Raw genomic sequence first — 15187 nt, 5'->3', positions numbered from 1 at the left:
ATGCAAACATGTGGTTCATCAAAGTGGCACATTCAATTTCCCACGCTACAATGTACATGCAGAAAATTCTGACGTGCTTGCACGCGCACACACACACACACACACAAAATGGACCATAGGCAGAGCAATAGAACAAGGTGTGGGCGTTGTGACTCAGAATATGAGTCACATCTGACACAAAAGCGGTTATAACAGAAGCTGCTGTGATAGTATTACCTCTCCAGCAGGTCAGATGTTTTTGTTGTTGTTTTTTTTTTTTTTTTTTTTTTTAAGAAATGACCAAAAATGGTGATACACATGACTTTAAATCTGAAACCTCTCTTGGGACGTGTTATCAGGTTTATGGGTAATTATAGGACTCCAGCGATAGATTGTTTCCTCTAAACTCAGAGATATGATGATGCGAAAAGGCTGTAACTATAGCAACACAAATCTGCCATCCGAGAGAGGCACTCTGCCATGTACCCATGTTGCATTTTCAGCATTTCACTTCGAAAAGGAGAGAAGACAGGAGGGAGAATGTAGAAGAAGGAGAAATTTATTTATTTATTTTTTGTAACTGACATTTAAATGTGTTTCTGAAGGTTTTGGTTAACATAAGCAGCCTCTGGTGCCACAAAGACTGTGTAAATAGTTTGTTTGTAAAGGCCAGCTTTTCACGTGATTCTCTCTAAGAGCTTTACTTTCAAATCAGATGCAATATGATCTAGAAGCGGGCAAACTCCTGCTGCACTGCCCAGCTCTTCCACAAGAGGGGGTGAGCTCTGCCTTTACCTTGAGCAGCTGCCAAGTACATACCGAACTATTGCCCAATCCTGTTTGTCACATCAGTGGGGGGAAAAAGGCAAACCTGATAGGAGGTTGCAGCAATTTCCAGGGATATAGAGGTCTTATTTGAACAGAGATTAGACAGCTGCCTCGCTTGATAATTCAATGCAAAACACTGACTTTTCCATGTTGTTGCACAGAGGAAACACAAGCCTATAAAGTTACACAATTGTGAGCGTTGCCAAGGTGCAGTTATTGGGTTTTCTATTTGTGCCATTAGTATGGAATAAGACATTAACACTGGGTAATGCTTGGGAATAATTGCCCCTTCAAACTGCTTGCAGACTTTGTTAGCAAACACTACAGGGCACTTGGATAACACACCCGCACACATGCACACAGGCACTGCACAGATGGGGAGACAGATGTTTCATAGACAAGGTCAAGGAGTCCATAGAGTAATTGTCTGCTCCACCATTTCTCAGTATTCTCTGCATTGTTTGGATCACCACATCCACATAAATCCTGGAAATTTCCTCTGGAATGGAAACCATTCCAGTTTTGCTCTTGTAGACCTGTACAGCGTTTTCTTTTCATGTTTTATCTCTAGCACAAACACACACACAAACACACAATTAAACACACACATTAGGACTTTTCATCCAGGCAAATGTTGACATTAAATCTAAAGAAACTTAAATCCATCCCAATTAAACCTAGTCCTGGATTGTTGTTTCATTTGTTATCGTCCTCTTTCTGGGGGTTTCCTGGGTGTTTAGAGAAAGTGCTGAGGATAAGTGCTACAGAGGGATGATGGAACATAAGGAGAGGAGGAGAAGTTTCTAATCTCATTATCTCTGCCTAAACTAATCCACCACAATCGATACCACCAAATCATCAACAAGCTTTTACATATATTGTACCCATCACAACACAGACACAAACCTCTGTGTGAAATATATGCTTTGTAATTTAAGGTGAGGTAAAGATGTCGGATATGAAAGACGCACTCCTGCTGGGATCAGAAGGAATTAAGAAAACCATCCTGCATGGAGGGAGTGGAGACATTCCAAAGTTTGTCACAGGAGTGAAGGTACTGTAGGCCGACTTCATTTAAACTTTTGGATTATTCTACCATGGATAGGCATAAAAAAAAACATTTGACTTCATATTGTCTCCGGAGCCCAAAATTAATTGTATTTGACCATTTTTCATGTGATAGGTTAAATTAAAACTATAACTCACAAAGCGAGAAATATAACTCATACTAAAACTGCAGTTTTAATGTGTGCACTTAATTATCATAGAGTCATCAGCATCACAAGACCATGCAGAAGAAGGAAGGCAGCGACTCTGTGTTATAACACTGCTGTCTGTGGCTAATTTTGATTTTAAGCAGAGCAGATGTACCTTTTTTTTAATTACAAAGGAACAGAATGACTGTCTGCACAATGAGTTCAGGAGCTAACTGTGTGTTGCACTTCCTTGAAGTAGTATTTTAATATACACAAAATTAACAATAAAGGAACACAGTTCAGAAAGTTGAACAACAGAGTAAAGAAGTTCATATATTTAGCTTTTTAAATATATGAACCATTTGATGATAATGGTGCTGACGATGATGGCCTTCTTACTTGCAATTTATAGATTTTATCTCCATACTTTGTGCTTATTATTTAATAATTTAAAGCACCGCAGGAGGAGCAAAGAGGGATGAGCATGCTCAAGTTACTGTAGTTCCCAAGTTATTGCCAGTAGAGGTCGATAGAAGATGTAGCAGTTTATAACATTTTAATGAGTTTTTTAATTTTATTTTATGACAAAATAAATTATAAGAACATTCTTCAAATGAGAACTGAATTTGAAAAAATGGCTTGGACGTTAAAGACGTATGAAGTTCTCCTTATCTCAGATACATTATGTGTCACTCCTGATCGAGGCTAACTGACTGTCTCATACCCTGTTCTTGTGTTTTCCTAATAATGTTTACTACTCGTTTCTCATGTGCCACTGAAGCCTTTCACAAGGGTCATGAACTCATTGATGAATTGTACTGGTGCTGCGCATTAAAGAACTGGTTTTTCTTTGTTACTACAGCTTGCACACAGTTCTTTTAAAAGGTGTCCATTCCTTGGATATTACAGAACCAGGCAACCTTGGCATGTGTGACCTTCCTCCTGTCTGTCTCCTTTGTTGAGTAACTGAGCTGTGTGAAGCTCGTGACGTAACATTTTTGTTGAGATGCAGTGATTGAGATTTCACTGTTATTCAGACCCATATTTCACCATAATATCTTTTCCCATCACTGAGATTTGAATACTTCTGTAGAGTACTGTTAAAAATCTTGAGTCAACCTTAATTTCTTTATCTTTTGCTTCCAAGGAGCCAGACTTTTTTGTCATTTTTAAAGTGGTCTTGAGGCTTTCTGAAGCTCTTTAAAACTGTTCCTTTGGGACATTGGCTGCTTTTATATTTTCAGCCCAGTCCTCGTCATATAAAAAGGCACCTAAGTCAAGAGATCAACCAGTGTTGTGGCTACACACAACAGTCAACGACGTAGCAAAGAGACTATTTTAAATTGTGTCTTTAGGCACTTTTTACCAGCAGCCGGTTGCAAAAATCATTTGTTCCCATTTCTTTTGTTGAATCTATGAAAAATGCCAAAGATAACACAGTTTGACAGACAAAATTTTATTTTTGCACCAACAGGTGATTGCCAAAGAGCTGTTAGCTGAAAACTTGGTATATCTCCTCGTGGTATACAATGTGTCCCTGAAAGACTAGACACCGGACAACATAAACAGTATCTAAATTCATGTCTTTAAGAATAGGAGAAAATCTGAGGCCTCATCTGAAATCAGTTGAAGGTGGCTGTTAATAAGCTATTCTTATAGAAGGGAAAGAGGAGGGAAAAGGCTGACGGGTGCAAAAACTGCACAAGAGACTGACTGAAAATCAGGTCCAACAGGTTTGATGGAGTGATGAATTCAAATTTGACATTTTTGGTTCATCTCAGGAGAACACAGAGGCTCTTTAGTGGTTTAAGGGTCTTGGGGATGTTGTTAAAATTGGTGAAATTCTGAATGCAGATAAGTTCAGGGCAGATTTCAGTTCAGGGCTGTCACTTGGTGTTCGCTTGCTCGCTCTGTGGTATAGTATCGCTTCCTGTTCCTGCTCAAACACAGTGGTGTTTCTGAGTAGCTTATTTGCTTAGCAGTTTAATTAACAACTTTAAATACATTCTTTTTTCACAGTATAATCTTCACGTGCTTCATCCGAAGCACACTTTCTGTGTACTCACTACCTAATTTATAGTATTCACTCACTGTCTCTGTACTGTTTCGCTAGCTTAGCTCGTAGCCGACCCGTTAGCACCATGGCTACTTCACCTGTCCATTCTGCACTTTCTTGCTCATTGTGTCAGATGTTTAGTTACTCCTCGGCCTCCTTTAGCAGTAATGATATCTGTAACAAATGTAGCATATTTGCAGCTCTGGAGGCCAGGATTACTGAATTGGAGACTCGGCTTTGCACCCTGCTCTCACCCTTAGCTAGCCAGGCCCCTGTAGCTGGTGCAGCCGAAGATAGCGTAGGCCCCGCTAGCTGTTCCCCGGCAGACCCCAAGCAGCTGGGGAAAGGCTGGGTAACGGTGAGGAGGAAGCGTAGTCCTAAACAGAAGCCCCAGGTACACCACCAACCCGTTCATGTGTCTAACCGTTTTTCCCCACTCGGTGACACACCCGCCGGGGGTCAAACTCTGGTAATTGGTGATTCTGTTCTCAGACATGTGAAGCTAGAGACACCGGCAAACCATAGTCAATTGTCTTCCAGGGGCCAGAGCAGGCGACATTGAAGGAAATTTAAAACTGCTGGCTAAGGGTAAACGTAAATTCAATAAAATCATAATTCACGTCGGCAGTAATGACACCCGGTTACGCCAATCGGAGTCACTAAATCAATAGTTGAATCGGTGTGTAACTTTGCCAAAACAATGTCGGACTCTGTAGTTTTCTCTGGTCCCCTCCCCAATCAGACCAGGAGTGACATGTTTAGCCGCATGTTCTCCTTAAATTGCTGGCTGTCTGAGTGGTGTCCCAGAAACGATGTGGGCTTCATAGATAATTGGCAAACCTTCTGGAGGAAACCTGGTCTTGTTAGGAGAGATGGCATCCATCCCACTTTGGATGGAGCAGCTCTCATTTCTAGAAATATCGACAAATTTATTAAACCCCTCAAAACATGACTATCCAGAGTTGGGACCAGGAAGCAGAGTTGCAGTCTTACACGCCTCTCTGCAGCTTCTCTCCTCCTGCTACCCCCCCAAAAACCCATCTCCATAGAGACTGTGTCTGCTTCCAAAAAGACAAAAAACAAACTAAAAACCAGCAACAAACAACTTAAACAATCACAAAGAAAGAACAATACAGTATCCACATCTGAACCAAAAGAGTAAAACAGTGAAATGTGGATTATTAAATATTAGGTCTCTCTCCTCCAAGTCTCTGTTAGTACATGACTTAATAATTGATCAACAAATTGATTTACTCTGCCTTACAGAAACCTGGTTGCAGCAGGATGATTATGTTAGTTTAAATGAATCAACACCCCGAGTCATTCTAACTACCAGAAATCTCGAAGCACAGGTCGAGGGGGCGGTGTGGCAGCAATTTTTCACACCAGTCTATTAATTAATGAAAGACCAAGACAGACTTTTAATTCATTTGAAAGCCTGATGCTTAGCATTGTCCACCCCAGCTGTGAAACTCAGAAACCAGTCTTACTTGTTATCATCTATCGTCCACCTGGGCCTTACACAGAGTTTCTGTCTGATTTCTCAGACTTTATATCTAATTTAGTTCTGAGCTCAGATAAAATAATTATTGTGGGTGATTTTAACATCCATGTAGATGCTAAAAATGACAGCCTCAACATGGCATTTAATCTGTTGTTAGACTCAATTGGTTTCTCTCAAAATGTAAAAGAACCCACCCACCACTTTAATCACACTCTAGATCTTGTTTTAACATATGGCATAGAAACTGAACATTTAACAGTGTTTCCTGAAAACCCTCTCCTGTCTGATCATTTCTTGATAACATTTACATTTACAATAATTGATTACGCAGCAGTGGAGAGTGGACTTTATCAAAGTAGATGTCTTTCTGAAAGCGCTGTAACTAAGTTTAAGAATATAATTCAGCCACTGTTATCATCGTCAATGCCCTGTACCAACACAGAGCAGAGCAGCTATCTGAACGCTACCCCAACAGAGGTCGATTATCTTGTTAATAATTTCACCTCCTCACTACGTACGACTCTGGATACTGTAGCTCCAGTGAAAACTAAGGTCTCTAATCAGAAGTACCTGACCCCGTGGTATATTCTCAAACACGTACCCTAAAGCAGATGACTCGTAATCTGGAGAGGAAATGGCGTGTCACAAATTTAGAGGATCATCATTTAGCCTGGAGAAATAGTTTGTTGCTTTATAAGAAAGCCCTCCGCAAAGCCAGAACAGCTTACTACTCATCACTGATTGAAGAAAATAAGAACAACCCCAGGTTTCTCTTCAGCACTGTAGCCAGGCTGACAAAAAGTCAGAGCTCTGTTGAGCCAACCATCCCTTTAACGTTAACTAGTGATGACTTCATGAACTTCTTCACAAATAAAATTTTTATCATTAGAGAAAAAATTACCAATAATCATCCCACAGATGTAATATTATCTACAGCTACTCTTAGTTCCATTGATGCAAAGTTAGACTCTTTTTTTCCAATCGATCTTTCTGAGTTAACTTCAATAATTACTTCCTCCAAACCATCAACGTGTCTTTTAGACCCCATTCCTACAAAACTGCTCAAAGAAGTCCTGCCATTGATTAATTCTTCGATCTTATATATGATCAACCTATCTCTAATAATTGGCTATGTACCACAGGCCTTCAAGGTGGCTGCAGTTAAACCTTTACTCAAAAAGCCATCTCTAGACCCAGCAGTCTTAGCTAATTATAGGCCAATCTCCAACCTTCCTTTCATATCAAAAATCCTTGAAAGAGTAGTTGTCAAACAGCTAACAGATCATCTGCAGAGGAATGGTTTATTTGAAGAGTTTCAGTCAGGTTTCAGAGTTCATCACAGCACAGAAACAGCTTTATTGAAGGTTACAAATGATCTTCTTATGGCCTCTGACAGTGGACTCATCTCTGTGCTTGTCCTTCTTGACCTTAGTGCAGCATTCGATACTGTTGACCATAATATTCTATTAGAGCGATTAGAACATGCTGTAGGTATTACAGGTATTGCACTGCAGTGGTTTGTATCATATCTATCTAATAGACTCCAATTTGTGCATGTAAATGGAGAGTCCTCTTCACACACTGAGGTTAATTATGGAGTTCCACAGGGTTCGGTGCTAGGACCAATTCTGTTTACATTATACATGCTTCCCCTAGGCAGCATCATTAGAAGACATAGCATACATTTTCACGGCTATGCAGATGACACCCAGCTCTATCTGTCCATGAAGCCAGATAACACACACCAATTAGTTAAACTGCAGGAATGTCTTAAAGACATAAAGACTTGGATGGCCACTAAACTTTCTGCTTCTTAACTCAGATAAAACTGAGGTCATTGTACTCGGCGCTGAAAAGCTTAGAAAATATGGTATCTAACCAGATTCTTACTCTGGATGGCATTACCTTGGCCTCCAGTACACTGTGAGGAACCTTGGAGTCATTTTTGACCAGAATATGTCCTTCAACGCACATATTAAACAAATATGTAAGACTGCGTTCTTCCATTTGCGCAACATCTCTAAATTAGAAATATCCTGTCTCAGAGTGACGCTGAAAAACTAGTTCATGCATTATTACTTCCAGGCTAGACTACTGCAATTCATTATATCAGGATGTCCAAAAAACTCACTGAAAAGCCTTCAGTTAATCCAAAATGCTGCAGCAAGGAGTACTGACAGGGACTAGAAGGAGAGAGCATATTTCTCCTGTTTTGGCTTCCCTTCATTGGCTTCCTGTTAAATCCAGAATTGAATTCAAAATCCTGCTCCTCACATACAAGGTCTTAAATAATCAGGCCCCACATCTTATCTTAATGACCTTGTAGTACCATATCACCCTATTAGAGCACTTCGCTCTCGCTCTGCAGGCCTACTTGTTGTTCCTAGAGTATTTAAAAGTAGAATGGGAGGGAGAGCCTTCAGTTTTCAGGCCCCTCTTCTGTGGAAACCAGCTTCCAGTTTGGATTCAGGAGACAGACACTATCTCTACTTTTAAGATTAGGCTTAAAACCTTCCTTTTTGCTAAAGCATATAGTTAGGGCTGGACCAGGTGACCTGAATCCTCCCTTAGTTATGCTGCAATAGATGTAGGCTGCCGGGGGATTCCCATGATGCATTGAGTTTTTCCTTTCCAGTCACCTTTCTCACTCACTATGTGTTAACAGACCTCTCTGTATTGAATCGTATCTGTTATTAATCTCTGTCTCTCTTCCACAGCATGTCTTTATCCTGTCTTCCTTCTCTCACCCCAACCGGTCGCAGCAGATGGCCGCCCCTCCCTGAGCCTGGTTCTGCCGGAGGTTTCTTCCTGTTAAAAGGGAGTTTTTCCTTCCCACTGTCGCCAAAGTGCTTGCTCATAGGGGGGTCATATGATTGTTGGGCTTTTCTCTGTATCTATGAAGCGCCTTGAGGCGACATTTGTTGTGATTTGGCGCTATATAAATAAAATTGAAATTGAATTGAATTGAATTGAATAGATTTTGATCCATCATGCAGCACCATCAGGAAAGCATTTGATTGTTTGATTTTTTTGTCCTTACTATTTATCCAGGTGACCTTCCACTTCCGCACGCAGCTGTGTGACGACGCGCGCACGGTGATAGATGACAGCAAAGTGGTTGGAACACCTATGGAGATAGTGATTGGCAACATGTTTAAACTGGACATCTGGGAGACCCTGTTGTCCTCTATGAGGATCGGTGAAGTGGCGGAGTTCTGGTGTGACACTGTTGTAAGTGCTAATAAAAGCTTTGGTTTTGTATTTATTTGATTGCACGCTCCCTAATTTTGTGGATTACATCCTGTTGATCCAAACTTGTCCAAGTGTGTCCGTGCAGACAGAATGACATCATGCTGCAGATGTGTGAGTTATAAACAATGCTTTAAATAACAAGGAAACAAAATAACACAGGATGTGTTCCAGATATAGAGGTTGAAGGTTAAGGTATATATGTGACACACAAGTCTTCATAACTTGTGGGTTAGAAGAAAAACTAAATCATCATTTTGTGGTTTTAAACAAACATTCATGCAGCAATAATAACAAGTCGGGTACCGGCTAAAGTTTTACTTTTAATTCACTGAATATATTATTGTTTTTATGAATAATGCCATCTCATACAGATAAACAAAGATAGATAAAAACAAACAGATAAACAGATCGATCCCTGCAACAGGCTTTATAACATAGACATGCTACCTCAGAATATGCTGTCACATGTTATGTAATCCATAACTTTTTAACTTTTTATGCGTGTGTGTGTGTGTGTGTGGTGTGTGTGTGTGTGTGTGTGTGTGTTGTGTGTGTGTGTGTGTGTGTGTGTGGTGTGTGTGTGTGTGTGTGCAAGAGACAGATGGATCGAGGCATACTGTCATTAATCTGCAGCAGCCTCACTTTTCCCTAATCGGCTCTGACTCCTGCTGAATCAGCACTACTGACTCCCCTCCACTCTGATTGGATTTGATGGGGCTTAGAGCTTTTATTCACTCCGAACAACACGTCTGCACGACATAGCCTGCTCCACTGGCTGTGTCGTGCGCTGCCACTCTTCACCCAGCAGAGGGCAAACATAACTTGTTAAGAAAACAAGCTCCAGGGAATGCTGAGTAACTCAATGTAAAATGTTTAGTGCAAAGCTTCAAGATTCTTTATTGTAATTATGCAGTCACATAATGAAATTCTTTGTGTTTACGTGTCAGCTTAAAACAGGCAGGATTTAAAACAGAAACACACATTAAATAGGCAAACATCCTGGAGCTCATCCCAGCTACCACAGGGCGAGAGGCGGGGCACACCCTGGACAGATCAATAGGGAAACAATTAAAAGTAATATGTATGGCGTGTTGCAAAGGGTTGTCCTGTTACTTTTCAAGCAATAAAATTATATCTCTGTGCTGGATTATTAGAGCAGAATTAATAGTGTCACAATGAATATCAGTGTGATCACAGTTCAGCTTCTAAGCATCTTTAAACCTGTTCATTTGGTGTAAATTATGTAATGTATAAGCAATGTTCAGTCAGCACAATAACAGTGTTTTTTTTAGTTGCTGAATGATGCCATATCACCATAAAACATATAAATATTTAACAGACAGCCATTTCAAAGACAACAAATAATGTAAAAAAAACTCATGAGGCACAGACTAAAAGTCACGGACTGTTTCGTGATCCACCTCAGTCACTTTAAGTCTTGTATCACTTTGTGATGCTCCTTTCCAGCACACTGGTGTCTATCCACTGGTGTCCAAAAGCATGCGACGCATCGCTGAGGGCAAAGACCCAGTCGACTGGCACATCCATACGTGCGGCATGGCCAACATGTTTGCCTACCACAGCCTTGGCTATGAAGACCTGGATGAGCTGATGAAGGAACCGAAGCCGCTCTACTTCGTCCTGGAGCTGCTTAAGGTGAGAAAGAAGAAAGACAACCTGCAAGCTCGCCTACCAAATAAATACCTTTTAAATTATTTGTATTAAAGGGGTTTAGCATATCTAGACGGGGATGTCAAACTCACTGTACACTTTGATCATAAATGGGCTGTCAGTATAAAGAAGTTTCATTTCATCCCTGAGATGTCTGAGTATTAGAAAAAGATTTCAAAGTATATCTCAGTTTTTCTGCATAACAAAGAAACACTACTGTAGTAAATGAAAGAAATCTGTCAGTATGACTCTTGTGAGTTGTGAGAAATAAATATTTAAAATTAGGGAACAAGTTCTGGTAACCGGGATTGGAGTCTTTGCCAGGTGTATTTTGGCCTTCAGGCCTTATGTTTGACATCCCGGCTCTGTAGTATAATTGATGGAAAACTGAAGTCCGTGTATGTGCACGTGTGGCTGACAGGTGCAGCAGCCCAGCGAGTACGACAGGGAGACGTGGGCTCTGAGTGATGAGGAGAGGCTGAAGGCCGTTCCCGTGCTGCACGGCCAGGGAAACAAACTCTACAAACAGGGACGTTACCAAGAAGCCACACAAAAATACAAGGAGGCCATCATCTGCATTAAAAATGTTCAGACCAAGGTTAATACTTGATAAAAATTGATCCAAGGCAGAATTTTATTTTCCTCCATAAAGAAATTCCTTTACAAAGCACTGATTTTTCATTATTATAGGCATGACTTTGAACCTCTTCCTCCCTTATCAGGAGAAAGCATGGGATGTCCCATGGATGAAGCTGGAGAAGATGGCCAACACTTTAACACTTAACTACTGCCAATGTTTGCTCCGCATGGAGGAGTACTACGAGGTCATTGAGCACACAACCGACATTATCAATCAGCACCCAGGTTTGTCACTCATCACAAGCTTTTTAACTCGAGCAAGCGAGGGATCTTAAAGCAGGGGGAGAATTCTTTGCCAAGAGTATTATCACACTTTCCAGCCAGTTGTGAAAGACCATCACGCGGTTTACAGTTTATTCAGGCTTTTTTATATGCCGGGCATGTTTTCATACTGTGAGAATGAGCGTGTGAAATTTTTTATGACGCTTGTAATTGCAGGTTGCATAGTCCCGTTAAAGTCTGATCCTGGTGCCTGTGCGTGTTTTTATCATTCATAGACCTAAACGGTTATGTCAGTTATGTCTTCTCTCACTGTAGAGCTGCATATTTCTATCACATGACTGCCTGCTTGCAAATGCATAAACAAACAAGCTTATATTTGTCCTGCAGGCATAGTTAAGGCCTACTACCTGCGAGGGAAGGCCCACGTGGAGGTGTGGAACGAGGCGGAGGCCCGGCAGGATTTCAGCAGGGTGCTGGACCTGAACCCGGGCATGAAAAAGGCTGTTAAGAAGGAACTGGCCATACTTAACATGCGTATGGAAGAGAAGAATGAAGAAGACAAGCTCAAATACAAAGGCATGTTTTGACCTGATGAGACTGAGAGCTGATCGACTAAAGAAGAATTCAGCTGTTAAATATCAAACCTCTGCACAGGATACTCACCTGCATGAGAGTATCTGATAAAATGATCCATCTTATAAACTGCAAGGTTGTATCAAACTCCAAATTATATCTGACAACGTGTGTAAAAATTAAACGAAGGACTTTTCACTGTTAAAACCTGACTTATTGTGGTTTATATGTTGTGGATTTGCATTATGATTAAATTGTAATTAATATTTGTTTGTATTTTGACTCCATTGTTAAGCATGGCCAAAATATGCACCCAAATGCTATAAGTCAGATTAAAGAGTAGAATAACTGGCTTTAACACTTAAACAGTTGATGTAATACTCTTACTAAACCTCTTAAACTAAAGCTGAAAGTCTCCAAAAGTTGATTCTGTTCAGCTGTGATTGCAGCCATTCCCCAACTCTCTGTGAATGGTACTCATGGCCATTGATCAGTGGTCTTTGATCAGTGGGTTTTGGTCAGTGGTTGCTGATCAATGGTCATGAGAATTTGCATAATTATGATTAAGGAACTGACCTCACAGCCCATTGTTCCTTCAGTGGGCTGGTTTCAGTCATTATGCAAATGTACTGTTTATAAAATTGGGGAAACCTGCAGTCAGCTGAGACTGAAGAAGTCACTTGGATGAGTGATGAAACGTTTCTCCCAGAAAACGCTACGTCCAGATGAACAGAATCAACTTTTGGAGATTTATTTTCCTGGATGATTGAGAATGCATCAAGACGTTTTAAAGCTGAAAGTCTGTACTTTAGTCATATCTTGATTATTTGATTTAAACTCCATTGTGTTGGTGTACAAAATTACAAAACCTTGTGGACCAAACTGTATATCCCTGAAGCCAGAAGCCATTTAGCACAAAGCCTGGGAAGGAAGAGAGATCTTCCAGCAAAACAGAAAACTGTGGTTATAATTTGTGACCTTTGGACTAACCTGGTTGTTTTTTAACCATTTCCCTGTCATTTATATTCCAACCATTTGCTGGTTATAATAACTTGGCATTTGCTCTATACTATGGAGACAGGGTTGTGGTTATCTTAGTTTTTAAAGGCCACAAAGAAAGGGAGTACATTTATTTTCCACAAATTAAAATATTTTTAAAACTACTGTTCCTCTTTGCAACGTTGTTGACTCATCTAACTTATTTTTCCATTAAATGACTCGATTCGGGACCAGATGCTCATTATGAATGTGCCAGTAATTTAACTAAGTGGCAATGACCTGAGTTGTGTGAATATTGTGGAAAATTTTAAATATTATCAAGTCGTCCTGTTAAAAAATGAGAAATTACTTTCTTAGTCTTGCAGAAACGCTAAACGTCCACAAGATGGAGCTCTAACTGTAGCTATACCCCTGCAGCAACCTGATCCCTGATGGGAAAATTACTCTGTCTCAGCAGCATTCACATCTGTCACAGCAGTGTGGGCACTGAAAACTACTCCTTACTCCCTTCATATATTTACAAATGTACTGTAAGCCGAACATAAACTGAACAGGAGAGAAACATGTGTCTCGTGTCTGACACCACTGATTTTAAGTAAATGCTTTAAGAAGAAAATACACTGAAAGCAGACGTGCTTCTGCGTGTACACTGAGATAATATACTAGCTCAATAGCATGACATCATACTGAGAGCTGGGTTTAATTCAGGGAATCTCCGTTTATCAGTGCTTTCCACCCAGCATCCCTATAACAGGTCACTGCTGAATGCTAATGCACCATCAAATGATGATGAAAATCAATAGAAATGTATTAAGAAACACACACAAACACACACACACACACACACACACACACACACACACACACACATGACATTCAACACAGGCCATTAACACCCCCTTTATGCATTTGTTATTCGGGAGGTTTGCCTGAATAACATGGTGGTTTAATAGAGAGCCCATTAGAAACCGGATGCTGTCTATCTCAAGACGATTCTCTTCACACATCTAACAACGTATTTTAATAAATAAAAAAATATATGTATCTAAATCTGTTCCCAAACTTTGATTTATAAAGATTTGATTTATGGTGAATTGTGTCACTGAACTGCTGCCCAAACATGCCACAACAGCAAATTCTGCATAGCAGTACAACTCGCCATTGGCTCTCGGCCATAAAGCGCTGGTGCTGATGTTGGGAGCGGGGCAGGGAAGGGAGGAGGAGGAGTGGAAGGAGGAAGAAGGGAGGGGGCTCGACAGCCCTGCTTCGCCCGCTTTCAACAGTGCAATGCGCCAAGTTAGCCACAGAGAGCTAGTTACACGGCGGAAGTACAGCGATCATGTAGGCAAAATAAAACGCTGCGAATGTCACATTATAGGAGAAGTACATGAAAGTATGATTTCTGAGATTTTCTGTCATTTTGTTTTGGATTGGTTTTAATGTCAACTTTGTATTTATTTTTACTTTATTTTAGAGCGTAGGCTGCTTCGTACTGTGTAGCTAACCTATCCAAAAAAGTTGTCTCTTATTTTTTATACTTATATTGCAGTAACTTGGTAAATGTGTGTGTTCACGGAGTTTCATTCACTATAAGCTATTTGGAGTTTGGGGTCGTGCCAAAGGACATTAGTATGGCCCATTATAATTTATCATGAGCTACACGGATCTGTGCAAAAGTCTTTAGCCAGACTTTTTTGAAATGGTCTTGCTTGTTTGTTAAGTCACTTAATGATGAGTCATTCGAACTCAACCGATGAATCAGTGTTGACACTTACCAGACAACTTATCAAAGAACCCATTTTAAATATTATCTTTATATTGTGTTACTAGCAAATGCTCACAAAAACACACAAACTGTTAAGAAGTAGGAAAAAATCCAGCAAACATCCAACTCAGGACCTGAGAGATGCATCTGGCCCTTCAGGGCCTCTCTTAATCAGAGAGGTACAACAGTGAACGTGAACAGCCATTTAAAACACGGTGGAGGCTGTGTGATGGTTTGGGGGTTGGATTTTGACCAGTGGTGTTGGTGATCTTGTCAGAATTTGTATTCTCAAACTTTTGATTCAACATGCAATACTATCTGAGCGTGTGATTGATGACAGCTTTATTTCTCAGCATTGCAGTGATCACAAACACACTACCAATGCATTCAAAGCATACCTGGACCTAATAACACACGCACACTATCAATCATGAATTTTTGTCTCCATCCAGGATTCAAAGGAGACTACTTAAAGATATTATAAGAAAGCTTTCCAGAAAGAG

General features: G+C 40.4%; 1 protein-coding gene across 1 annotated transcript; it reads left to right on the top strand.

The window, feature by feature from the left end:
- Nucleotides 1-1227: 1227 nt before the first annotated feature.
- Nucleotides 1228-15136, top strand: aipl1 (aryl hydrocarbon receptor interacting protein-like 1). The gene is made up of 6 exons (XM_085183971.1): nt 1228-1861; nt 8615-8794; nt 10283-10471; nt 10908-11084; nt 11209-11350; nt 11735-15136. The coding sequence occupies exons 1-6, from the start codon at nt 1757-1759 to the stop codon at nt 11932-11934; spliced, it is 993 nt and encodes a 330-aa protein (XP_085040097.1). The 5' UTR covers nt 1228-1756; the 3' UTR covers nt 11935-15136.
- The last annotated feature ends 51 nt before the right edge of the window (nt 15137-15187 follow it).

The sequence above is a fragment of the Neolamprologus multifasciatus genome, chromosome 14, assembly GCF_963576455.1.
Source record: "Neolamprologus multifasciatus chromosome 14, fNeoMul1.2, whole genome shotgun sequence".
NCBI classification, from domain to species: Eukaryota; Metazoa; Chordata; class Actinopteri; order Cichliformes; family Cichlidae; genus Neolamprologus; species Neolamprologus multifasciatus.
The sequence above is the reverse complement of the archived record's forward strand: the minus strand, read 5'-3'. Positions and strand labels throughout refer to the sequence as shown.